This window comes from Amphibalanus amphitrite, unplaced genomic scaffold, assembly GCF_019059575.1.
Source record: "Amphibalanus amphitrite isolate SeventyFive unplaced genomic scaffold, NRLGWU_Aamphi_draft 000312F_arrow, whole genome shotgun sequence".
In the NCBI taxonomy this organism is placed as follows: domain Eukaryota; kingdom Metazoa; phylum Arthropoda; class Thecostraca; order Balanomorpha; family Balanidae; genus Amphibalanus; species Amphibalanus amphitrite.
The window spans coordinates 250,932-274,874 of record NW_024881807.1 but is presented as its reverse complement, the minus strand read 5'-3'; the positions used below and the strand labels follow the sequence as shown (position 1 = coordinate 274,874).

Genomic DNA, 23,943 nt, shown 5'->3' with positions numbered 1-23,943 from the left:
ATTGAGCTTCAACTGCTGGGCTTCTTGGGCAAATGAGCCCGAATTGGGTACCGTGTGCTCCGTTTTTCCCAAAACAGGGCTGATGACCTTTGTCAGATGAGCAGATGTGTCGTATGCTGGGGATCCAATCATTGAAGTAATGGGCCTCAAAGGAGTTCCTTCTTTGTGGATCTTTGGAAGACCATACAGTCGGGGGGCTGACGAGTGGTTCGGTTTTAGTTTCTTGGCCAGCTCTCCAGACATCTTTCCCTGTTTGTAAATATCATCTACTGCTTTTTTCATCCGTCTCTCCATCTTCGCCGTGGGATCCCTATCAACACGAACATAAGCTGGATCTTCAAGAAGCAGGGATATTTTTTCTTTGTAGTCTTCCGCGGATAGGACAACAGTCGTATTTCCTTTGTCCGCTGGAAGGATCTTTATATCAGACCGCCTGGAAAGATCGTTTAAAGCTTTACGTTCCCCCGCAGTTAAGTTGTCTTTCACTTCGTGACCCTTGGCCTTGGTAAGTATGGCGCTCACTTTGGATCGGATAACATTTGCATCTCTTTCTGTGACCTGAGAGAGGGCGGCTTCGACAGAGCAGATGATCTCCTTTTCAGGAACCTTTCTGGGTGCGGGAGCGAAACCCAGTCCTTTCTCTAGAACTCTAAGCTCATCTTGAGTTAACTCCTTGCCACTCCTGTTCTCCACCGCTGCAGTGATAACTGTGTCAACCCGCGAGGTCTGTCTTTCCTTGGCTGCTAAAAGAGCGTCAAATTTCTTGCGGTGAGTCCTTTTGGTGGCTTCAAAAACGCCGCAACTCACCGCAAGAAAACTCACCGCAAACTCACCGCAAGAAATTTGACGCTCTTTTAGCAGCCAAGGAAAGACAGACCTCGCGGGTTGACACAGTTATCACTGCAGCGGTGGAGAACAGGAGTGGCAAGGAGTTAACTCAAGATGAGCTTAGAGTTCTAGAGAAAGGACTGGGTTTCGCTCCCGCACCCAGAAAGGTTCCTGAAAAGGAGATCATCTGCTCTGTCGAAGCCGCCCTCTCTCAGGTCACAGAAAGAGATGCAAATGTTATCCGATCCAAAGTGAGCGCCATACTTACCAAGGCCAAGGGTCACGAAGTGAAAGACAACTTAACTGCGGGGGAACGTAAAGCTTTAAACGATCTTTCCAGGCGGTCTGATATAAAGATCCTTCCAGCGGACAAAGGAAATACGACTGTTGTCCTATCCGCGGAAGACTACAAAGAAAAAATATCCCTGCTTCTTGAAGATCCAGCTTATGTTCGTGTTGATAGGGATCCCACGGCGAAGATGGAGAGACGGATGAAAAAAGCAGTAGATGATATTTACAAACAGGGAAAGATGTCTGGAGAGCTGGCCAAGAAACTAAAACCGAACCACTCGTCAGCCCCCCGACTGTATGGTCTTCCAAAGATCCACAAAGAAGGAACTCCTTTGAGGCCCATTACTTCAATGATTGGATCCCCAGCATACGACACATCTGCTCATCTGACAAAGATCATCAGCCCTGTTTTGGGAAAAACGGAGCACACGGTACCCAATTCGGGCTCATTTGCCCAAGAAGCCCAGCAGTTGAAGCTCAATGAATCGGATGAGATGGTCAGCTTTGACGTCGTCTCGCTCTTCACGAAGGTACCAGTGCTGGAAGCTGTGAACGTCATCTGTGACAAGCTCAATGATGATGACACTTTATTCGAGAGGAGCGAGCTAGGAGTAGAAGAAATACGCAAGCTCATGTTAGCCTGTCTGGAGTGCCGCTACTTTATGTGCCAAGGCTCATTTTTCGAGCAAAAGGAGGGCGCACCAATGGGGCTTAGCCTCTCGGTCGTACTGGCGAATGCCTATATGGAGCATTTGGAAGAAACTGTCCTAAATTCGACGCCTTTAAAACCTTCAGTGTGGAGGCGTTACGTTGATGATACGTTCATACTGTGGCCTCATGGGGAAGAAGCTCTCCAAGAGTTTCATGCGCGCTTGAATAGTTTTTGTCCGAGCATTCAATTTACATTGGAACGGGAAGTGAACAATCAACTGCCATTTTTGGACACAATGGTATCGAGATCAAATGGACAGCTGAGTACATCAGTTTACAGAAAGGCAACAGCTTCAAACGTCTACATGAAGTATGACTCAAACCACCCTAAGGCCATGAAGGCAGGCATCATAAGGTGCTTAGAAGCCAGGGCTAGACGAGTCTGCAGTAGCTCGTCCAGTCTGAAAGAGGAAAAGAGTAGAATCAAAGAAATCTTCACGGCGAATGGGTACCCGGAACGGTTTATCATGAAGGCCACCAAACGCCGGGACGCCCGTAGGAATATCCAGGATTCTACCGGTACAAGGAAAGCATTTGCGGCGGTGCCCTACGTACCAGGCGTCAGCGAAAAGATAGCGAAACTGCTCAGAGCGCAAAGAGTTGTCGTGGCCCACAAGTCAAAGCGGCTGAAAGACCACTTGGTAAGAGTCAAAGACCCTGTGTCGGGAGAAAAGAAAAAGGGGGCAATTTACCAGATCCGGTGCTCGTGCGGCGCGAGCTACGTCGGGGAGACCGGAAGGCCAAAAAGTGATCGTATGAAGGAACATGTCGCCGATATGAAGCACGGACGACGTGAGACTTCTGCCACCGCCAGACATTTTGAGGCATGTGGAGGTGATATAAACCCGTTTGAGGCAGCAACTCTGGCCATCGAAAGCCACTGGAAGAAAAGGAAAATCCGTGAGGCCATTGAGATCAGACAGTCACGCCCTTCGATAAACATCGACAGCGGGGGCGTTCATTTGAGCCCCATATGGGACGTCGTTTTGAAGTAGTCGCATCATGCGGTTTATCAGTTTTTCGGAAAAATCATAGTTTGTGCCAATCAAATCACACGAGGATGCTATGTGTGACCTGTTGGATGAAGTGAGTAGGGCAACACCTTTTTTTTCTACTTTTGTGGTGTCAGATGTGGTAGGTACGGTGCCCCCGTAATTAGTGACGTTAGTTGTCTTAACGCGAATCCATAGGTAGTGTCAGTGTTTAACAGTATACAAAATGAGCCTGTTCTACTTTCGTGAGTGTGTGTCATTTAAATTATCTTAATTTTTCATTGTATTTTGCCAGATAGGATATTAATTTTTGACTTAATGGAAGTTCTTGTGATGTCGACCACGTGAAAAACAAGGATTACTTTGCTGATGTGAAACTTGCATTCTTTGCACTGTCTGCATCGTTTATTATTCCATGTAATTTCGCATTGAAAAAGGCTCCTCAATGGGGGTCGAAATATTTGCCATCATTTAAATAAAAAATACATTTACTCTTGAGACTCTGAAAAGTAATACCATTAACTTATCAACCTGAGTAAAAGATAAAATGACTTTAAAGCATTTACACTTATTGTGACAAGTAACAGTCTCGTCATGTTTGAAACAAATCATGCTTCCAGATCCCATGACGGCTTCCAAATTAAAGGATTTTTCAGAGGTATTGCGATGCGAATATATACATACTATGTTGGAAGGTGGGAAAGATAAATCGTTTTGCTAAGGGCTACGGTATGTAAATATTTTCGATCTATGTGGTATTCACTTCTTTTTACCCGAAAACATGTGCGCCAGTGAGAAAATATTCATGGGTCACCTAACACCATATGATGTTCAATTCAAGTATTTGGGGGGGGCCAAAAGCTATGTTGGCCCCCCTCTCAGGCTTTTGGGGGGGCCATGGCCCCCGTGGCCCCCCCCCCCTGGATCCGCCAGTGCCAGTACCTTCACCGAATCGGCCGCAACCCGTCGCGACACTGCCCATAGTGCGAAGACGGACTGCCAGGAGAGACGGCAGATACCCCGTGCCACGTCCTGGCCGAGTGCACGACCCTAATGTAATAATTACATAATACATATACCTAATTTCATGCTACGCACATTCTGGCGTCCTTACCGGGAGGTTTGGGCCACCCACCCCCATTGATCCTAAATCAATAAAATGATGCTTTCATTGAATGTCCTCTTCAATAACTTTTATTTTTGTCGCGCAAGGTCGAAAATTTAATTACAAATTTCATTTAAACAGAAAAATATATATCTTATTTCATGGAGCATGACTGAGTTTACCAAAAGACATATGTGCCCACGTGACCCCCATGAAGTAAGCTGTTGGCCGCTTATGCGGTTCCTGGGCTCTAAGAGAGATCAAGGTAGATACCAGCTACGAGTATTGTTCTCATTATCGAGAAAAGAATATGAAACATGGCACCGGCCCATACCTCTCGGGTCATGGCCCATACCTCCCGGTGTATTTTTATGGATCGAAAAAGCGCATGATTTATTGAAAGCTATCTCGAGACAAAATAGTTTATCCCAGATGCCTAATATCAGGCACACTTTGCAGGCGAAAGGCAATTTCAGGTATGCATAGTGAAAAACCGGGTCTAGCCACTTCCCACTGGAAGAAAATTGCCTTTTCACAAAACCGGCCCATACCTCCCGGGTCTCCCCTACGTACGAGGGGGGGGGCGACCCCTAAGAGTTGTTTGCGAAGTGGTTTTGAGTTTAAACACATTAATTTCGTTTTACACCTATTTTAATAGATTGCTGCAGTTCCCAGTTCCCACTCATATCAAATAGCTCTACCCTACGGTATCAAACAAGTAATAATGAATCAAACTAGCAAAATTATGGGTTCGTGAAACATGGCTCGGCTACCGCAGCGCAACGCACTGCACCGAGAGCCGTGCCAGCGATTGTGTTCTCACCCATAGCGGAATCATGGCCGGGAAGTTGAACGGCGTGATGCCGGCAGTGACGCCCAGCGGGATCCGAAACGAGAGCGTGTCCATGTCGCGCGACACGTCCGACATGGTCTCGCCCAGCTGCAGGCTGGTGATGCTGCAGCAGTGCTCCACCACCTCTGCAGCAGAGTACAGCGCACAGTCACAAGACGGCAGCCACTGGCTCTCAACCACCGCTGCTCAAAACCAAAACATTATCAGAGGCCTTCGCTTAACCCGCGCCCCGTTGAGGTCTGGCAGGTTCCAAGTCCTGTTGGGGGGGGGGGGGGGGGGAGCAAAAGGGCCCCCGTCGTATCTCCGGAACCAATAGCCGAATCGGAAAAAAAATTCAAAGGGCATTCGAAAGAGCTCATCGAGATTCACAAGTCAGAACATCGATGACCTTGATATTTGACCTGTGACGTCACAGGGAGGTAAAAAAAGATCAAATCAGTCCAATCTACAGTGACGAGAAGTCGGTCAAAAAAATGAAATTTAAGTTTCCGAAATGAGTCTGGATATGATGTATATGATAGATGGCATGTGGATAGTCACCTGAGTGAATGATGACCTATGACGTCACAACAGAGGTCAGCCTCGACCAATCAGCATACACTTTCGTGAATCGTAAGGAAAGGCATGTTAAAATGTGAATATTCGAGTCTTTATGAAGACATGTCATATATATGCAACCACAGAAAGCTCCTTGACCATTTTTCTTGGATCTATGACGTCACAGGAAGGACAGGAAGGTCATATTGTACCGGTTTACAACGAAAAACAATTTATTTACGTAAAAGTGACTTTACTACTTTACTCACGTAAATAAACATATTCAGTCAGGAAAAGGTTAATAAGTATCATAAATATCACTCCCGACTGAACCGAAAATACTGTGACGTCATAAGAGCAGTCGCTACTTTTTCAGTCATTCAAATGGCTATATCTCTGGCAGTTTTAGAGATATTTTGTTAATTTTTGGCATGTGCAAGGCCCGTATCGGTTTCTCTGACATACATGTATTCCTGTTTTTGGAAACAAATTCCAAATTTTAACAATATCCCAAGAAATCTAAATTTTGAGTTATAAAATCCTTACATTTAGGGATTTTATTATTTTGGAAATTTCGAGATACCCATTTTGTTCGTTATGCTTTAGATACCTACGGTACAATTTTTGAGTCGCTAAATTGAAACCCTGATTTTCTGCAATTTTTATCAGTGAACAACTTATTCGACGAAAAATCGCCGAACATGACCTCAGTTTGACCTCTATAGCTCGTGAAATGACCTGGGACCTAATTGTTTTAGGAGTTGTGTAAATTGATGTCCGGAGAGGTACTGAATGTTTTAAGTCGAAATTCGCAGCCGTTTCTGAGTTATCTGCGAAAAACCACAGAGGGGCCCTTTGCGCCCCCCCCCCCCCCCAACGGGTCGCGGGAAGTCAGTGAGACAATAGGCGGCGGAACGATTTGAGACAAAGCGGGGCACCGGCTCGAAGGGTCAAACTTAGGGTACCCCCAAATCCTGCTTTCTCATCGGACTTAGGCCACTTATTTTTCGTCACAGCTCTGACACACTGAATATTTTTTACAAAAAGAAAAAAAAGGTTTTATTTTGTTTTTATTTATCACCCAACCCATCATAATTGTGCCGTGACCAAAAATCAAGATCCAGGATCCCCAAGATCACACGGCAAATTCAATTTTTAGAATCCAAGGTTTTTAAGGTCCAACGATAAGCATACAGTGCAGGACTCACAGTCCCTAAGTTCCCACGACAAGTATCCATTGCAAGATCCACGGTCCCCAAGGTCCCACTACAGGTATACATACACTGCAGGATCAACAAACCCCAGGCCCCCACGACCAGTATACATTTCAGGATCCACAGTCCCCTAGGTGTGCCCTAGGTCCCACGACAAGCATACATTTCAGGGGCCCACAGTCCTCAACGTCCCACGACAAGAATAGATACATCTCAGGATCCAAAGTATTCAGGAACCCATAACAAGAATTCAGACTAACATTTTGATGAGTATACTAGCTTCTAAAAATTCTGCCAACGGATGCCCAGCAACAATCAAAGTGGTGAAACTTAAATATGTATGGTGTTATCATTTGCCAACATAGGTAGGGGCCGGGGAGCTTCCACACATCTTAAAGATGGATCATAATACCAATCTCTCCTTCTTTAGCCCCACATGTTCAGAAAAATATAGGTAGGTTATTGTACCTTAATGTACCTTGCATAGACCCGGGAACAGGGGGGGGGGGCAGAGGGGGCGCTTGCCCCCCCCCCCCAACTTGAGAGCCGAGGGGGCGGCGCCCCCTCAACATTGAGGCAGCGACAAAAGGTCTTTCCTCCCTTTTCCGGACTTCTTTCCTTCTTGTTTCATTTATACATCTAAACATCAACACACGGCATTTTCTTTGCCATCTGAATGGTTTCTGCTGATACAGTATCGATTTGACAACATCTGCTATTGTCATCCCGCTTTGATTTGGGCCTGACCTTGGCCATAAGCTTGGCAGGCCAGTTTTATACTGGGCCATTTTGAGTCAACTTTGAGAAATGCATAACGTACAACGGTGGTAAAATCGTTGCTATAGGTATAACACAGTTTACCCGCTCCGGGTGTGAGGGAGGGGTGTGGGGCAATGAGTGCACTGACGTGGCGCCCTCGGTATGGGATGGGATGCATGGGATACATTAGAGGGCCGATATAGGATTAAAGCTCAGCGACACTAAGGGCTTATGTGGTGCCTTCGGTTATCGGCAGCACCCTCAGAATCACCGGCGTAGGGCGCTCAGAGCCGCCGGTAAGGGGCCTTTAGAGGCACCGGTGTGGGGCCGTCATGCATGTGCCGGTGTGGGCGCTCAGAGGTGCTAGTGTGATTCTCTCAGAGGCGCCGGTGAGGGTCCTTATACAGGCGTTGCTGTGGGCCCTCATAGATGCTGGTGTGGAGCCGTTACAGACGGGTGTGGGGGCTTTAGAGCTGCTGACGCGAACTCTCTACAAGCCGGCAGGGGGTCTCAGTGACCGGCAAGGGGTCCTTAGGCCGGCAGAAGAAGTCCTGTGGGGTCCTTAGAGACCGGCATGGTACTGTCAGACGCCGGTGAGGCCCTCAGACTCACCGGTGTGGGACCCTCAAAAGTCACCAGTGGGTGGCCTTCAGATGCACAGGTGTTGGTTGGGTCCTCAGAGCCGCCGATACAGGGCTTAATTTTAATAGGCACTGGTGTAGGCACTCAGAGTTGGGGGGTGTGAAACCCTCAGAGACACCGGTGTGGGCCCTCATAGGCGCCGATGAGGGCCCCATAGTTGCCGTTATGGGGCCCTCAGAAAAATAAGTGTGGGACCATCACAGGCGGGAAATGCCCCTAGAACTGGCCCCTCATAGGCCGGTAAGACCTCTCAGAGGCCAGTAACAGGCCTTTGGAGACCACCGAGGGGCCCTTAAAAGCCGCAAGAGGCGCCCAGAAGCCGGCGTGGGGCCCTTATGGAGATGTTAGTGTGGCTATTTAGGGCCCATGAGGTGCTCTAACGAGCCCAATGGGGCGTCAGCGGTTTGACCTTCAGCGGTCAAATGGCGCCGCAGGGCCCCTCGGACCCAAAGGTCCCTTTGAACCCGATGGGGGGGGGGGGGTACGTGTCCCCTTAGACCCTTAGCTACGCCACTGTTTCTTTTGCATCATGTCAGGTATTTTAGGCCCCCCCCCCCCCCAACTTGAAAATCGTTCCCGGGCCCCTGGTACCTTGTAATTTGCATTGCCACATGTCCCTTTCAACTTGCCTGATGATTAGGACAGCTCCTTACAGTTATTGAAGACAAAAATGGCAAAAATTATGCATGGCAATGATCCCCAAACTCTGCTGCTTATAATGCAGGGTCACAAAAAGCCGTATCTTTTTTGGTTTGTCGTTTTCCCATACCTGCTACATTGCATGATTAAATCGAGGCATCGGCATATAAACGGCACGTGCACTGTACCACACTTTCCAAAGTTTAATGCAATGCTTTAATATTACAAGCCGTGTGGTTCAAGGGGTGTGGTTAAACACGTTGAACCATATGGCTGCTGACGTCACTATCATATAGTTGTGAGCTTTTTGGCAGGTATGGGAACACCTTCCAGCCCTAAGGCCTAAGGCCTAAAGGCCGAAACACAGCACACGCTTGCAAATCGCGTCGAACTCGCGTCAAGCGCGGAAATCGCTTCGTCCGCCGAGTTTTCACTTGCAATTCAGCTCACAACCCGCGTCGAAAACGCGTCCCGCTTGGAAAACGCTTTGCGCTCCCAACTTGCGGCTGAAACGCGTTGATTATTGATTACACTTTACCTTTGCACGTGACATCCCCCCCCCTAATGTAAGGTGTTTCGCCATTACTGCTTATCAAGTCGGCCGTTCCAGCTTAGCGATCCTGAGAGCACCGTCAAAGCTGTTCCACTAGCACCAGCAAAATTACCCCGCATTGCCTTTCTGAAAAGTTTTGTCTGCAAAGTCGTTATGGTTTTACGGAAATACATGAAATTACTCTTGAAAACGCTGAACATCCTAAGCAATGGGACCACAATGTCAAAATTTGTCTACAGCCCGAATTCTACATGCCAGGCATATAACTTTTCAAACGAAAGTAAAAGCTGCCATTTTCTAATCAAATTTATGTTTTACTGATTTTGAAGAAAATAACGAAGGGGAGCTTTAAAAAAAAAATCCACGGACTCCTCATTTTATGTTAACCGCAGTACAAGATACGTGTTAAGATTTCTTTAAACATCGAAAAATAAAAACTAAACAATTTAATACGTTGTACGTATAAAATTGTCAATCAAATGAATACCGATGTGCTGAAAGTAGGAGGCCACGCCGGTATTTAGTTAAAATTGCCGTAGCCCGTAAGCCAAGGTGCTTTATTTGGTTTCCATGGTTACTGACGCTATTACGCTTGCATTTCGCGAGCAGAGAAGCTGAAAAGTTGAAACAGATTTAACTTTTCAGCTTACAACCCGCGCCGGACTGATTTTGCTTGCGTTTCGCTCGCGTTTTCCGAGCAGGATCCGGCGTGATTTCGCGGCGTAAAAGCGAGACGACCTGCGTGTTGGGAGCTGGGGCATTCCACGTCAAATCAAACACCGAAATCCGTCATCCCCTTCGATTTTTCTGAAAATTTGTAGGCAGACTGGGCATGGTTCAAAAATGAGTTACGTATAATATTTTCGAACTTTGATAACGTATCGCTGAGATATAGGTCATCGAATATATCGAAAAATGCCACACATCAATTTTTTAAATGGCTATAACTCTGGTTCCTTTTCTGATATCAAAATGATATTAACAGGGTCTTATAGGCAATTGATAAGGCTTTGATTTTTAATTATAAAATTAAATTAAAGTGACCTTGAAATGCATTTGACCTTGAATTAAAACAGAAAAATTTAAATAGCAAAAAACACGTCACCTTGATTTGGGTAATTTTTACATATTATGTCCGTCACAATGTTCCTAACCATCTGTGAAAAACTTGGAGTGGGCCATTCATAACTTTCGCGGCAAACGCCGTTTTCATGCATCAACATCACGCAACCGCGCGTGACCTTGAAAGACAGAGTCAAGACATGCTTGCTTGTGTACACTTTCTGAAATGAATGATTGCTGATTAGTGATATCCCAAACTCTGCGAGAATGGAAATGCATAGTCATCGTAGTTAAGCATTCACTGCTGTGACGCCGATTTCGGTTTTAAGCGCAATCACGTGACACACCCCAGTCACGTGACCTAGAGGTGCGCTTTCAATAGACAGAGTGCGCTTATATCGAACCGAGAGTTTTACGCAATTAAAGACAATAAACGTGCTCAGTTTAACCTGCTCTCTTCAATAAAGCGAGATAAATGTTTCATAATGCTTCGGTACCAACGATATTGCCAATCCATCAAACATTGTAGTCAGGAGACGATTTGGCATTCGACACTTTTTCGAATTAATTCGGCGTTAGAATTGCACATATTTTAACAAATTGCGCTTTACAACAACAGTCGACTGAGCCGTCCGAGCGCACCCATTCCATCTGCGCCGGCAGGCGACAGAAACCGCCAGTGGCGGAATCAGGGAGGAAGGGGGGGGGGGTAAGAAAGTGGGGAAGAAGTAGCAAATGGCTTGTGGCGTCCGAAGCTCAATATGAGCCTAGGTACTCAACCGGAGCCGGAGCCGTCCACAAATCTACGGCTCCATATCTTCTTTGAATTGGGCTGCCTAATCGTAGGCTATGACTTCATTGGTGGTTGATTTATTTCAACCGAATGTCATAGTCATGAGCTGCTGATCGCATGTCTCTGGTCCATATGCATTCTGTAGTTACTATCATGAAATACTCGGGAAACTTTGCCCTATTATAGATACTGTGGCTGTTGACGGCGTTCGAGTGTGAAACCAAAGGCGTTAATGACGTAGAGGAACTTCAGTGAAAATGTCTCCCAATTACTCCAGTGACCTTGGCTCCAGGGTGGTGTTTCACAGCAGATCGCTGAGTGCGCTGCGCGCGTCGGCGCGTTGGGTTTCCATGGCAATATCAACAAACTTCACTCTGACGCTAAGCTATGACGTCATCGCAAAACGCTAGCGCGCCGCTCCGCCAGCACGCTAGCAGCATTCGCACTCAAACCTGTTCTCTTTGTACTTGGTTCCTTAGGACCTCTGTTCCAAACGCGATTTATCATAAGCTAACAGATCGCTCGCTACGTCATTCGAGTGACGTCAGGGGTATGCCTTAGCTCCCAGCGCGCGCAGCGTCGGGCCGTGAGACAGGGGCCAGGGCCCAGGACAATATTCATTAATCGGTTTATCGTCCAAGGCCGTATATTAGGGGGTTAACTCGTCAGTAGGTTTGTTTACATTTGCTCAGCTGACGAAATGACGTCAATGGTCGTCCGCCCCGCAAGGATCAGACGGCCGCACACAGTAGGTAGGTACATAACGCGGGCACAGGCAACAATCTCATCGACCTTATCTTGATAGAAAACACAACAGTAAAACGCTCTAAACAGGGGCGCAGCCAAGGGGGGGGGGGCACACTGGGCTTTAGCCCCCCCCCCCCCCCCAAATCTAGTAGGCGCCCTCACTGGATGGCGCCTTCCACGATCATTTCGGGGCGCCGAAGGCGCCTTTCTAATGTCCAGCACTCTAGGCGCCCTCGACGGTTAGCCATTGCGGTACACCATGCGGCACTGGCGCCCAGGTTTACAATTTTATATCTCTTTGTGGGTGAAGATGCACCCACAATCCTGAACTGCCAGACATCCACCTCCAATTTCCTGACCATCTAGCACCCTGGCATCATCTTCAGCGCCCTTCTGTCTGTTCGGCGCCCTTCTGATCTGTCGGCGCCCTTCTCGCCATTCAGCGCTCTTATGGCCTGCCGGCGCCCTTTTCACATTCGGCGCCCTCTGGGCTGACCAGTCGGCGCCTTCATGGTCCTTACCACACAGCATCCTCCTGATCTTTCTGCGCCCTCCACACTTGCCGGCGCCCTCCTGACCTGTCAGCGCCCTCCTTATCGTATTATAGCGCCCTCCTCACCGTACAGCGCCCTTATGGGCCCATCGATAGCGCTTCGGCGATACCTATCGCCTAGAGGCTGCAATGGGGCCCTTAGAGTACGGTGTCAGACCCCCCAGAGGCCGGTGTTAGACCCAAGGGTCAGCGAAGGGCATCAAAGGGCAAAGGCCCAAGGTAGGGCCCCAGAGGCTGATGTGGGCCTTCAGAGGCAAGTGCGTGACGCCCAAAGTTAAGGCTTGAGCCCCCCAGAGAACATAATAGGGCCATCAGTGGCCGGTGTAGAGACCTCATAGGCCAGTTTGGGGCCCCTCAGAGGCTAGTGTGGGGCCTCAGGTGTCGGTATGAGGCACTTAAAGACCGTTATGGGTCCTCAGAAGCCGGCATCGATCCTTCAGAAGCCAGTACGGGGCCCTCAGAGGCACATAAGGGTCAGTTTGGGTCCCAAAGACAGAAATGGGAGTTGGGACCATCAGAGGCCGGTGTGGGACCTTTAAAGGCTGGTTTGGGTCCTTAGGGGCAAAATTAGGGCCCTCAGAGACCAGTACAGGACCTGCAAAGGGCAGTTTGAGACCATCAGAAACCGAATTGGGCACTCAGAGGCTAATGTGGGTCCTTACAGGCCAGCATGGGGCCCTCAGAGGTTAGCGTGGGGCCCTAAAAGACCAACATGGGCCGGCGTTGGGCCCCAGAGGCCATTAGAGGGCCCTCAAAGGCTAAGATGGGCCCTCAGAGGCCGATGCGGGCCCTTAGAGGCCGGCATCAGGTCTTCAGAAGCCCGTGCGGGGCCCTCAGAGGCTAAGGTGGGTCCTTACAGGCCAGCACGGGCCATCAGAGGTCAGTGTGGGGCCCTAAAAGACCGGCATGCCGCATGGGCCGGCGTTGGACCCCAGAGGCCAACAGAAGGCCCTCAAAGGCCAAGATGGGCCCTCAGAAGCCGATGCTGACCCTTAGAGGACGGCATCGGGTCTTCAGAATCCAGTGCGGGGGCCCTCAGAGGCTAATGTGGGCCCATACAGACCGGCATGGGGCCCTCAAAGGTCAGAATGGGACCCTAAAAGACTGGCATTGGCCGGCGTTGGAACCCAGAGGCTAGCAGAGGGCCCTCAAAGGCCAAGATGGGCCCCCAGAGGCCGATGCGAACCCTTAGAGGCCGGCATGGGGTCTTCAGAATCCAGTGCGGGGCCCATAGAGGCTAATGTGAGTCCTTTCAGGCCAGCATGGGGTCCTCAGAGGTCAATGTGGGGCCCTAAAAGACCGGCATGGGCCGGCGTTGGACCCCAGAGGCCAGCGGAGGGCCCTCAAAGGCCAAGATGGGCCCTCAGACGCCGATGCGGGCCCTGAGCGGCCGGCATTGGGTCTTCGAATCCAGTGCAGGGGCCTCAGAGGCTAATGTGGGTCCTTACAGGCCAGCATGGGGCCCTTAGAGGTCGGTGTGGGGCCCTTAAAGGCCGGCATGGGCCGGCGTTGGGCCCCAGAGGCCATTAGAGGGCCCTCAAAGGCTAAGATGGGCCCTCAGAGGCCGATGCGGGCCCTTAGAGGCCTGCATCAGGTCTTCAGAAGCCCGTGCGGGGCCCTCAGAGGCTAAGGTGGGTCCTTACAGGCCAGCACGGGCCATCAGAGGTCAGTGTTGGGCCTAAAAGACCGGCATGGGCCGGCGTTGGACCCCAAAGGCCAACAGAAGGCCCTCAAAGGCCAAGATGGGCCCTCAGAAGCCGATGCTGACCCTTAGAGGTCGGCATCGGGTCTTCAGAATCCAGTGCGGGGGACCCTCAGAGGCTAATGTGGGCCCATACAGACCGGCATGGGGCCCTCAAAGGTCAGAATGGGACCCTAAAAGACTGGCATTGGCCGGCGTTGGAACCCAGAGGCCAGCAGAGGGCCCTCAAAGGCCAAGATGGGCCCTCAGAGGCCGATGCGGACCCTTAGAGGCCGGCATAGGGTCTTCAGAATCCAGTGCGGGGCCCATAGAGGCTAATGTGTGTCCTTTCAGGCCAGCATGGGGTCCTCAGAGGTCAGTGTGAGGCCCTAAAAGACCGGCATGGGCCGGCGTTGGACCCCAGAGGCCAGCGGAGGGCCCTCAAAGGCCAAGATGGGCCCTCAGACGCCGATGCGGGCCCTGAGCGGCCGGCATTGGGTCTTCAGAATCCAGTGCAGGGGCCCTCAGAGGCTAATGTGGGTCCTTACAGGCCAGCATGGGGCCCTTAGAGGTCAGTGTGGGGCCCTTAAAGGCCGGCATGGGCCGGCGTTGGACCCCAGAGACCAGCAGAGGGCCCTCAAAGGCCAAAATGGGCCCCCAGAGGCCGATGCGGGCTCTTAGAGGCCGGCATCAGGTCTTCAGAAGCCCGTGCGGGGCCCTCAGAGGCTAAGGTGGGTCCTTACAGGCCAGCACGGGCCATCAGAGGTCAGTGTGGGGCCCTAAAAGACCGGCATGGGCCGGCGTTGGACCCCAGAGGCCAACAGAAGGCCCTCAAAGGCCAAGATGGGCCCTCAGAAGCCGATGCTGACCCTGAGAGGTCGGCATCGGGTCTTCAGAATCCAGTGCGGGGGGCCCTCAGAGGCTAATGTGGGCCCATATAGACCGGCATGGGGCCCTCAAAGGTCAGAATGGGACCCTAAAAGACTGGCATTGGCCGGCGTTGGAACCCAGAGGCCAGCAGAGGGCCCTCAAAGGCCAAGATGGGCCCTCAGAGGCCGATGCGGACCCTTAGAGGCCGGCATGGGGTCTTCAGAATCCAGTGCGGGGCCCATAGAGGCAAATGTGTGTCCTTTCAGGCCAGCATGGGGTCCTCAGAGGTCAGTGTGGGGCCCTAAAAGACCGGCATGGGCCGGCGTTGGACCCCAGAGGCCAGCGGAGGGCCCTCAAAGGCCAAGATGGGTCCTCAGACGCCGATGCGGGCCCTGAGCGGCCGGCATTGGGTCTTCAGAATCCAGTGCAGGGGCCCTCAGAGGCTAATGTGGGTCCTTACAGGCCAGCATGGGGCCCTTAGAGGTCAGTGTGGGGCCCTTAAAGGCCGGCATGGGCCGGCGTTGGACCCCAGAGACCAGCAGAGGGCCCTCAAAGGCCAAAATGGGCCCCAGAGGCCGATGCGGGCTCTTAGAGGCCGGCATCAGGTCTTCAGAAGCCCGTGCGGGGCCCTCAGAGGCTAAGGTGGGTCCTTACAGGCCAGCACGGGCCATCAGAGGTCAGTGTGGGGCCCTAAAAGACCGGCATGGGCCGGCATTGGACCCCAGAGGCCAACAGAAGGCTCTCAAAGGCCAAGATAGGCCCTCAGAAGCCGATGCGGGCTCTTAGAGGCCGGCATCAGGTCTTCAGAATCCAGTGCGGGGGGCCCTCAGAGACTAATGTAGGCCCATACAGACCGGCATGGGGCCCTCAAAGGTCAGAATGGGACCCTAAAAGACTGGCATTGGCCGGCGTTGGAACCCAGAGGCCAACAGAAGGCCCTCAAAGGCCAAGATGGGCCCTCAGAAGCCGATGCTGACCCTTAGAGGCCGGCATGGGGTCTTCAGAATCCAGTGCAGGGCCCATAGAGGCTAATGTGTGTCCTTTCAGGCCAGCATGGGCCCTCAGAGGTCAGTGTGGGGCCCTAAAAGACCGGCATGGGCCGGCGTTGGACCCCAGAGGCCAGTGGAGGGCCCTCAAAGGCCAAGATGGGCCCTCAGACGCCGATGCGGGCCCTGAGAGGCCGGCATTGGGTCTTCAGAATCCAGTGCAGGGGCCCTCAGAGGCTAATGTGGGTCCTTACAGGCCAGCATGGGGCCCTTAGAGGTCAGTGTGGGGCCCTTAAAGGCCGGCATGGGCCGGCGTTGGACCCCAGAGACCAGCGGAGGGCCCTCAAAGGCCAAAATGGGCCCCCAGAGGCCGATGCGGGCTCTTAGAGGCCGACATCGGGTCTTCAGAATCCAGTGCGGGGCCCTCAGAGGCACTTAAAGGCTAGTCTTGGGACTAGAGAGACAGAAATGAGGCCACCAGAGGCCGGCGTGAGGCTATCAGACGCCGGATGGGCCCCTGAGGCCGGTTTAGGGGCCCTTAAAGGCCAGTGGAGGGCCCTCAGAGGTCAATGTGGGTCCTCAGCGGTCAATGTGGACGCTTGACCGCCACTGAAGGGCTCTCAGAGGTCAGTGTAGGACCCTCAAAGACTGGTATAGGAGCTGTTAATAGCTGGCGTGGGTTTCTCGAGCCTCGTGACAATCGAATACGGGCCAGGGCCCCATACGGCCATGGGGGCCCATCGGTTGTTTGGGGGGGGGGGCAAATGATATGATGCCCCCCTGATTTGCCTTTTGGGGGGGCATGGCCCTGATGTCCCCCCCCCCCTGCGACCGCCACTGGAGCCGTCCGCCTTGCATACACCTATGCATTCATATCTCGGCCAACACCGACCAGCTGAGCGCCACACGGACACATTTGGCAGCACATACACCAGTGCGAAGGAAATCCCCTCCGCTAATACTTTACGCATAACAGGCCTAATGAAGAGGGGTCCCGCGCAAGCAACAGGTAAGTATGTGCATAGAGTAAATACAACAAAACTGATCGTTAACATCTAAACATGCTAAAGTATAGCATAAAAGGCATTAAATCCACAAAACCAGTGGCTGAAGCCGCCTCTGTCAAGTAAATTGTGCCGTCAAGTGTAAGTGCAATGCGCCCAAATCAAACATAAAAGTGTCTGGAAAGGGCGCATATGCGCTCGGATCATACTGCAGAGTGTCGTAAAATGGCGCAGTGCGCTTTTATCTGACTCGGTAGTGTCGTTTTTAGGCTAAGTGTCTGATAATTGCGCCTGAAGTCGACTCGGGAAAATTATTCAAACAGGTATTTCGAGAAAAATACAGTGTTAAAAGCAGAAAAAAGCTGTCGGAATGCGTTTTGCAAACACACCTATCAATTAAAAGTGTTTGGGTCACCTTCAGGTCATTATTTTAAAAAAACTTGTTCACCGAATTCCAGCTCAACATCTAGGTAAGGTATACGACACCCACTCCGTCTTCGCGGCAAAATCCTTCATCTGAAAATTCAAGTACATATGGTTGTGAGTGTGATGTACCAAATGTATGCATTATGCATCAGAAATGACGAGCGAGAAAATCTCTTTCAAATGAGCATCATTTTTTAAAGATTGGTTACGAAATAAACGAATGAGAACAGAAAAACGGAAAGTGCTCGACCACTCAGGCTCCAACAGGACTGTTGAATACAGGCGCAATTTACCCACGATTTGTCGCGAATGAGCGCAGTTTCACCGCATCGTTCTGCATCGCGTTTTTCTCATTTGTGGCGGAATCAAACAGTGTCCTGATACTATCACATATTCCGGGGGGCTAAATTTACCTCTTTTCATTGCAGCGAGCTTCCTAGAATGCATAACTTTGAAGATTTTGCGACATGAAAGAAATGTCGTATTTCAGCGCAGTTTGAGTGTGCAATTTGCGGCAACTGTCGCTTTTAAGCGCTGTCGTTTTATTTTGCGCAAAGTCGAATTCGAGCGCAAAAAAGTCGAATGAGGGTTGAATCGTATTCCCGTTCCATAGTAAAAGTGTCTCAGGCAAACGGTATTTTGCGGTGAATTTTGAGCCGCGTGGAAATGCATCATAAAGTAAATTCAACGAAAACATTATCACCCAACGATATCTTCACGTCTTTTGATCTTCACTATACGAAAGAACATACATTTTTTTAGTATGTATGGGGAATTTCTAGTTAATCCAATAATAAATATGGCAGTTAGAGGCCTGCTAAGAGTAACATGTCGCCGGCTGAGGCGGGCTCGGCCGATGCGGGAAACTCAGCAATCACAATTTTGTGTTTACACGTTCATATTTCAATTGTTTACCAACCGATTTTCAAAAATTCTTTCACCATAAGATTGCCTGTACATTTCTTAGTCTTCTCACAAAATTTGACGCGAATCGAACGTAATCAGCGGTAGGGAGCGCGATGTAAAGACGGAACCGTTCCGTTCCGTCCCGGCACAGTCTACAATTCAGGCGGCGCGTAGCGGTCGGCGCCGGTTGCCGAGTCGCCGCGTCGCTGCGGCGACAGGATGTTCACTTTACACCGCTATTGCTAGAACAGTTGTGAACCGATTTTCTTATTGCTTGCACGATGAGATGTCCAATTCAATTCTTGACAGGTAGCCATAATTAATTTCGCATTTATCTTATGAGATATTGGCGAAAAACAGGAGGGGTGGGTGAAATTCGCTCTTCCCCCTCCACTGCGCGTGCTAACATACGTTTGCATATGTGCAATTTTCTTCAAAACTTATGAATGGCCCACTCTAATTTTTTCACAGGTTGCTAAGAATATGGTAGGCAATAAAATATATGAAAATGAGCCAAATCGAAGGTAACGTGTTTTTTGTTATTTCAATATTTGTGCATAAGAACAGAGTTAAGCAAATTTCAAGGTCATATATTTAAGTAGGTGCAATTCTAAACAAATGCTTAAGAAATTACCTAAACAGTAAGGTTTATTTCATTCAAATCAAACAAGTACAACCAAAGTTATGGTCGTTCAAAAATATAAAGATGCAACATTTTGTAAAAATTTGATGCCCTATATTTAGAAGACCTGTGGTCAGAATGTGCAAAAAACATCAATGTAATGTCCGGGGCCACACAGGAACTCGCTCACAAATTTATAATGAAATCGCTGATGGTAAGGTGCAAAACAGCCGATTTTTGTTCGATTTGACGTGGAATGCCCCAGCTGAAAATATGCCATGCATTGCAATGGGAGAAGCGAGACGCGATGTGCGAGCTGAAGAGCTGTGTTCCGGCCTTAACGGCCCTCGGAGTTTTCGCTAAAAAACCTCGGTGACATTTATTGAATCATCCCGGCCCCGGGCAGGAATATATTGATCTAACTATTTGTCATCATGTTGCAATCGCAGTTTTTTACTAAAAAAATATTTGCTTTCGTTTCACCTACAGCAGTTTACACAGTGTGTGCCTGTTAGTGCACCATACCACAGCATTCCCTAATCATTTCTGAGCCGCACTGTGAAAGAATTAAGGCGCTAGCACAGGGCTGACCGGCGCTACTAAAGTTTTCGTCCGTTGCGGTCGGGTGCCGCGGCGCGGTGGGCGGCCCGGGCGGCCGCGCCGCGGGCGGGCGGCCACAGCGGGGGTTCGCCGGTGCATCCCTCTTCTGTTCCTAAACGAAGTGTCCTAGCGCCTCGCAACAAAAACCAACGGATTGCCCTTGACAAGATCTCGCGAGTGAGCGTATTACTTTTGACTTAACGTCAATATTTGACCTACTTATAGCAGGTCAAAGTCAAACGTCTGTCGAAATTGCAATCCGCAGTGAAAGCAATCCGCCCCGACCGCGGGACCCGACCGCGCCGGACAAAACTTCAATAGCGCTGGTCTGCCCTGTGCTAGCGCCTTAATTCTTTCACAGTGTGGCTCAGAAATGATTAGGGAATGCTATGGTATGGTGCACTAACGGGCACACACTGTGTTAGCTACTGTAGGTGAAACGAAAGCAAATATGTTTTACTAAAAAATTGTTATTGAAACATGATGACAGATGATTAGATCACCGCCAAACCAAAAGAGATACGGCTTTTTGTGACCCAGCATGAGAAGCAGCAGGTTTTATGGATCATTGCCATGTATAATTTTTGTAATTTGTATTAATTGAACGCACGGTAGCGGCGTATGAACTTGCAAGTATCCGACAGTCATTTTACGACATAGAAAATTTCACGACTTTTGACAATCATACACGAGGCCGGTTTTGACAAAAACATGAAAGCTATGTGATTTCAGATGCGCCAAACATTTCTTTGGTTAGCCATATCGCGATTTACTCGGTTTGGTAAACTTGACTTTTTGGTATTTATGGCCACTCGTGAACCCCATTTGCATCACTGTGCATCGTCATCGGTATATGATAAGCAGCGCACTTAATATCCAACGGTGACCCAAAACAGCAACATTTTTTTAGTTTGACCTGACCTGGAAGGTCAATGACTGACCTGAGAAGGTAAAACTGGGTATCATTGGATTCGTCTCTTCCCAAATTAAGCTCTATCTCCAACAGGAACGAAATGGCGCGGGGGGTGGCAACCCCCCCCCCCCCATGTGCGTTCTAGGATGGGAAAATGGCATGTGCATGCGAGGGTTAAGTTGTCCTGTATCTATGTGAGCAATATACAGCAGTCTGATTGTGATGTGAGCTGCGAGACTGGGAATGAGTGTCTCAATCAGCGATGTCTGTTTACCTCCGTGACGTGCAATGGTGAAAAGCCACTGACTGCGGTGGACTCGTGAATAAACAAGATTCGAGTTTTCAAGTTTCACAGCAGGCCGTCCCAGGGCCCGGGACAGTGGCCGGACACTCACGCAGGCCGCGCAGTACGTCGCCCTCGGCGTCGGCCAGCGTCTTGCCCTGCTCGCTGGTGATGTTGGCAGCCAGAACTTTCATGTTCTTTTTTATGAGGTTCTGGAAGTTGAACATGATCTGCTGCCGGGTGAGCACGGAGGTGCGTGACCACGTCGGAAAGGCCGTTTTGGCAGCGTCCACGGCGGCCTGCATCTCGCCAGGCGTCGACTTGGGTACCCTGGTGATCACCTACCGGCAGCGGTGGGGGGGGGGGGGGGAACGCTGACCTAACCGGCCACCTGGGACAAAACGGGGGAACGGTGACAACGGAGACAAACGATAATAGAACAAACATATTTCTGAGTTAGCTGGGTCATTCCATGCCAACTAAAATGCGCTTTTACACGGCACCCCCGTTATATTTTCATAACATTTTGCTTCATAGCCCAGATTCCGAATATCGGGTTGAAATCGCACATATTCGATGATTGGTTCCAACGGGTCCCGGACAAAATATCGAAAAGCAAAATATCGAATAGCAAAATATCGAAGACAAATTATCGAAGTGGCAGAATATCGAAAGCAAAATATCGAATGCGCAAAATATCGAAATCGCAAAATATCGAACCGCAAAATATCGACATAGCAAAATATCGAATTGCATAATATCGAATTGCAAAATATCGAACTCGCAAAATATCGAATAGCATAATATCGAAAGCAAAATATCGAAACGCAAAATATCGAAAGACAAAATATTGAAAGACAAAATATCGAAAGACAAAACATCGAAAGACAAAATATCGAAAGACAAAATATTGAAAAGGCAAAATATCGAACGCAGAATATCGAAAAGACAAAATATCGAACGCAAAATATCGAAGAGACAAAATATCGAAAGCAAAATATCGAAAAGGCAAAATATGGAACGCAGAATATCGAAAAGACAAAATATCGAACGCAGAATATCGAAAAGACAACATATCGAACGCAAAATATCGAACAGACAAAATATCGAACGCAAAATATCGAAAAGGCGGAAACGCAGAATATCGAAAAGGCAAAATATCGAACGCAAAATATCGAAATGACAAAAAAAACGAACGCAAAGCGTCGAAAAGGTAAAATATCGATTTGAAATGGCCCTCTGCGGACTCCTTAGAGCTCTGTCGAACTCTGTCGAAATTAGGTTTCGCTCGACAGATCTTCCGGGGCTATCAAACATAGGCGGATCCAACCCAGACTTTTGGGAGGGGCAAACCATCACAATTTATTGTTTCTTTTCATGCACTGTCATAGACGTAATGTTAAAAATGATGTCCTTTGTGGAGGGCAATTGCCTTATTTGCCCTCCCCTGGATCCGCCACTGCTATCAAACACCGTTTGAGTTTTGAAAATCGGTCCAGTAGCTTCGGAGATAGGAGGGAGGGGGGGGGGCTCCAAATAGCCCCCCCCCCCAGTCAGTTGTGTTATGGAATATACCCCAGTCAGGCGCAGGTTAACATCATTTTAATTTCACTGCGTCGTCCATAAATCGTGCATTTTTATGTTTATAAGTGGGTATCTATAGCAGCAAGGGCCTATTCCTTCTTAATTAACATCTGTCATCCAAAATTAACAAACAACAATTGTCGTCCAAGATCCCTTGCATGCGTCAATTTTTGTACTCATGCAACACATATCTTCAATGAAAACCTCGGTTGATTAAAGGAAATAGTTAACCTTCAATAAATAATTTTGTTAATAAATTTTACGTAAAACTTGTGTTTGAAATGTGTGGAATAATATTTAGAGACATTATTAGTTGGAATTATGCAATTCTATAGGCAAGTTTTCTTTATTTTAACGACTAAAGAAATGAACAAAAAACCTGAACAGCTAATCAGCTTCCAGTGATTCTGCCCACATAATAATTCTCCGCGCTGATTGACTACCGTGTACTTGAATAGTCCTCTGCGAGAGGAAAAAAAGCACGAGAACATGAATTTTAAGCACGATATTAACGACCAGTAAAACGCCTTTTGGGCGAAGAACGAGCGAGCGAGATAGTGAGCCCTGCACGTGCAGAAGGGCGAGAGGGTACTTCCAACGGGCTTGTGCAAAGCACCCTTCTAACCGGTCGCTAGCGGTGTACCAAATTTGAACGCAATCGGCCCAGCCGTTCCTGAGATCTTGAAGCGGCATTCTGCACGTGCGCACGTGCAAACGGAGTCCAAAATGACTTTTGCACGGCACCCTACTAACCGGTCCCCAACCGTGTACCAAATTTGAGCGCAATCGGCCCAGCCGTTCTCGGGATCTGGAAACGCCCCCTGAACGTGCGCACGTGCAGTAGCACCCTAACCGAAACACATGGGAATGCATTGCCTGGTGGGTGCATACCTGTATGCCAAGTTTCAGCGAAATCGCCCCAGTAATTACCGAGTTATTAAAATGGGAACAAATTTGGCACCTCTTATTGTTGTATTTTGCACGTGCAGTGGGGGTCACTCACATAGATGAAGAGTATCCGACCTTTGGTAGAAGGGATGCAGCTACCCTATAAAAATGACCGCAAGACAATCGCTCAAGCCGCTGCTGAGATATGGGCCTCTTAAAACCATTACTTTGCAAAACTGCTTGAACACCCTTGACTTTTCACGTGGCACGTGCCATGAGATGTATCAAAAGTAGTCAATTACGGGGTAGAAGGGATGGGGCTACCCAGCAAAAAAGACCGCAGGCCATTCGGTCCAGCGGTTGCTGAGATATAAGCCTCTCAAAAGCGTTACAGGCCGGGCCGGGCCGGGCCGCTCATACTGAGATTTTTCCGTTATATTGAAAAGACTTCGCTTCGCTCGCTGCGCTCGCTCGCTCGTAATAAAAAGTTAAATATCTCAGGTTATGCTGAACTTTCAAGTAAAAGCCTTGAGATTAAGGTGTACAAAAATTAGCTTTATCAGACTGCTATCTCAGTTTAAAATCCTATATTAAAGATGAACTATTTCCTTTAAAGAGCGACAGATGCTTTCCCTGATCATGCATACACTTTCGTACAGGCGGGAAAATGCATATTTTCATAAATAGGCACCTCTAGGTAATGCGCGCATCTAAGCATCTCGTAGCTCATTGATGACGAAAAATGATGCTTTGACATTAACTTGTTTAATTGAAATTTTAAGACCTGCTTTGGCCAGTGTTCGAAAATGCGGAAAAAGAAAAAAAAGAAGAAAGTTTGAAAATAAAAAAATAATTGTTTATATCTTTTTTTCAATTTCACAAATAATCGAGGAAAAGGTCA

General features: G+C 49.0%; 1 protein-coding gene across 2 annotated transcripts in view; it reads right to left on the bottom strand.

The window, feature by feature from the left end:
* Window positions 1-23,943, bottom strand: part of LOC122388177 (probable methylmalonate-semialdehyde dehydrogenase [acylating], mitochondrial) — a 268,791-nt gene that overhangs the window by 172,113 nt on the left and 72,735 nt on the right. For both annotated transcript variants that reach the window (XM_043379029.1, XM_043379030.1), the window contains exons 3-4: window positions 20,683-20,911; window positions 4,751-4,905 (exon numbers count right to left, since the gene is read on the bottom strand). In XM_043379029.1, coding sequence (XP_043234964.1) covers window positions 4,751-4,905; window positions 20,683-20,911 — 384 coding nt within the window. The remainder of the gene's footprint in view (window positions 1-4,750; window positions 4,906-20,682; window positions 20,912-23,943) is intronic.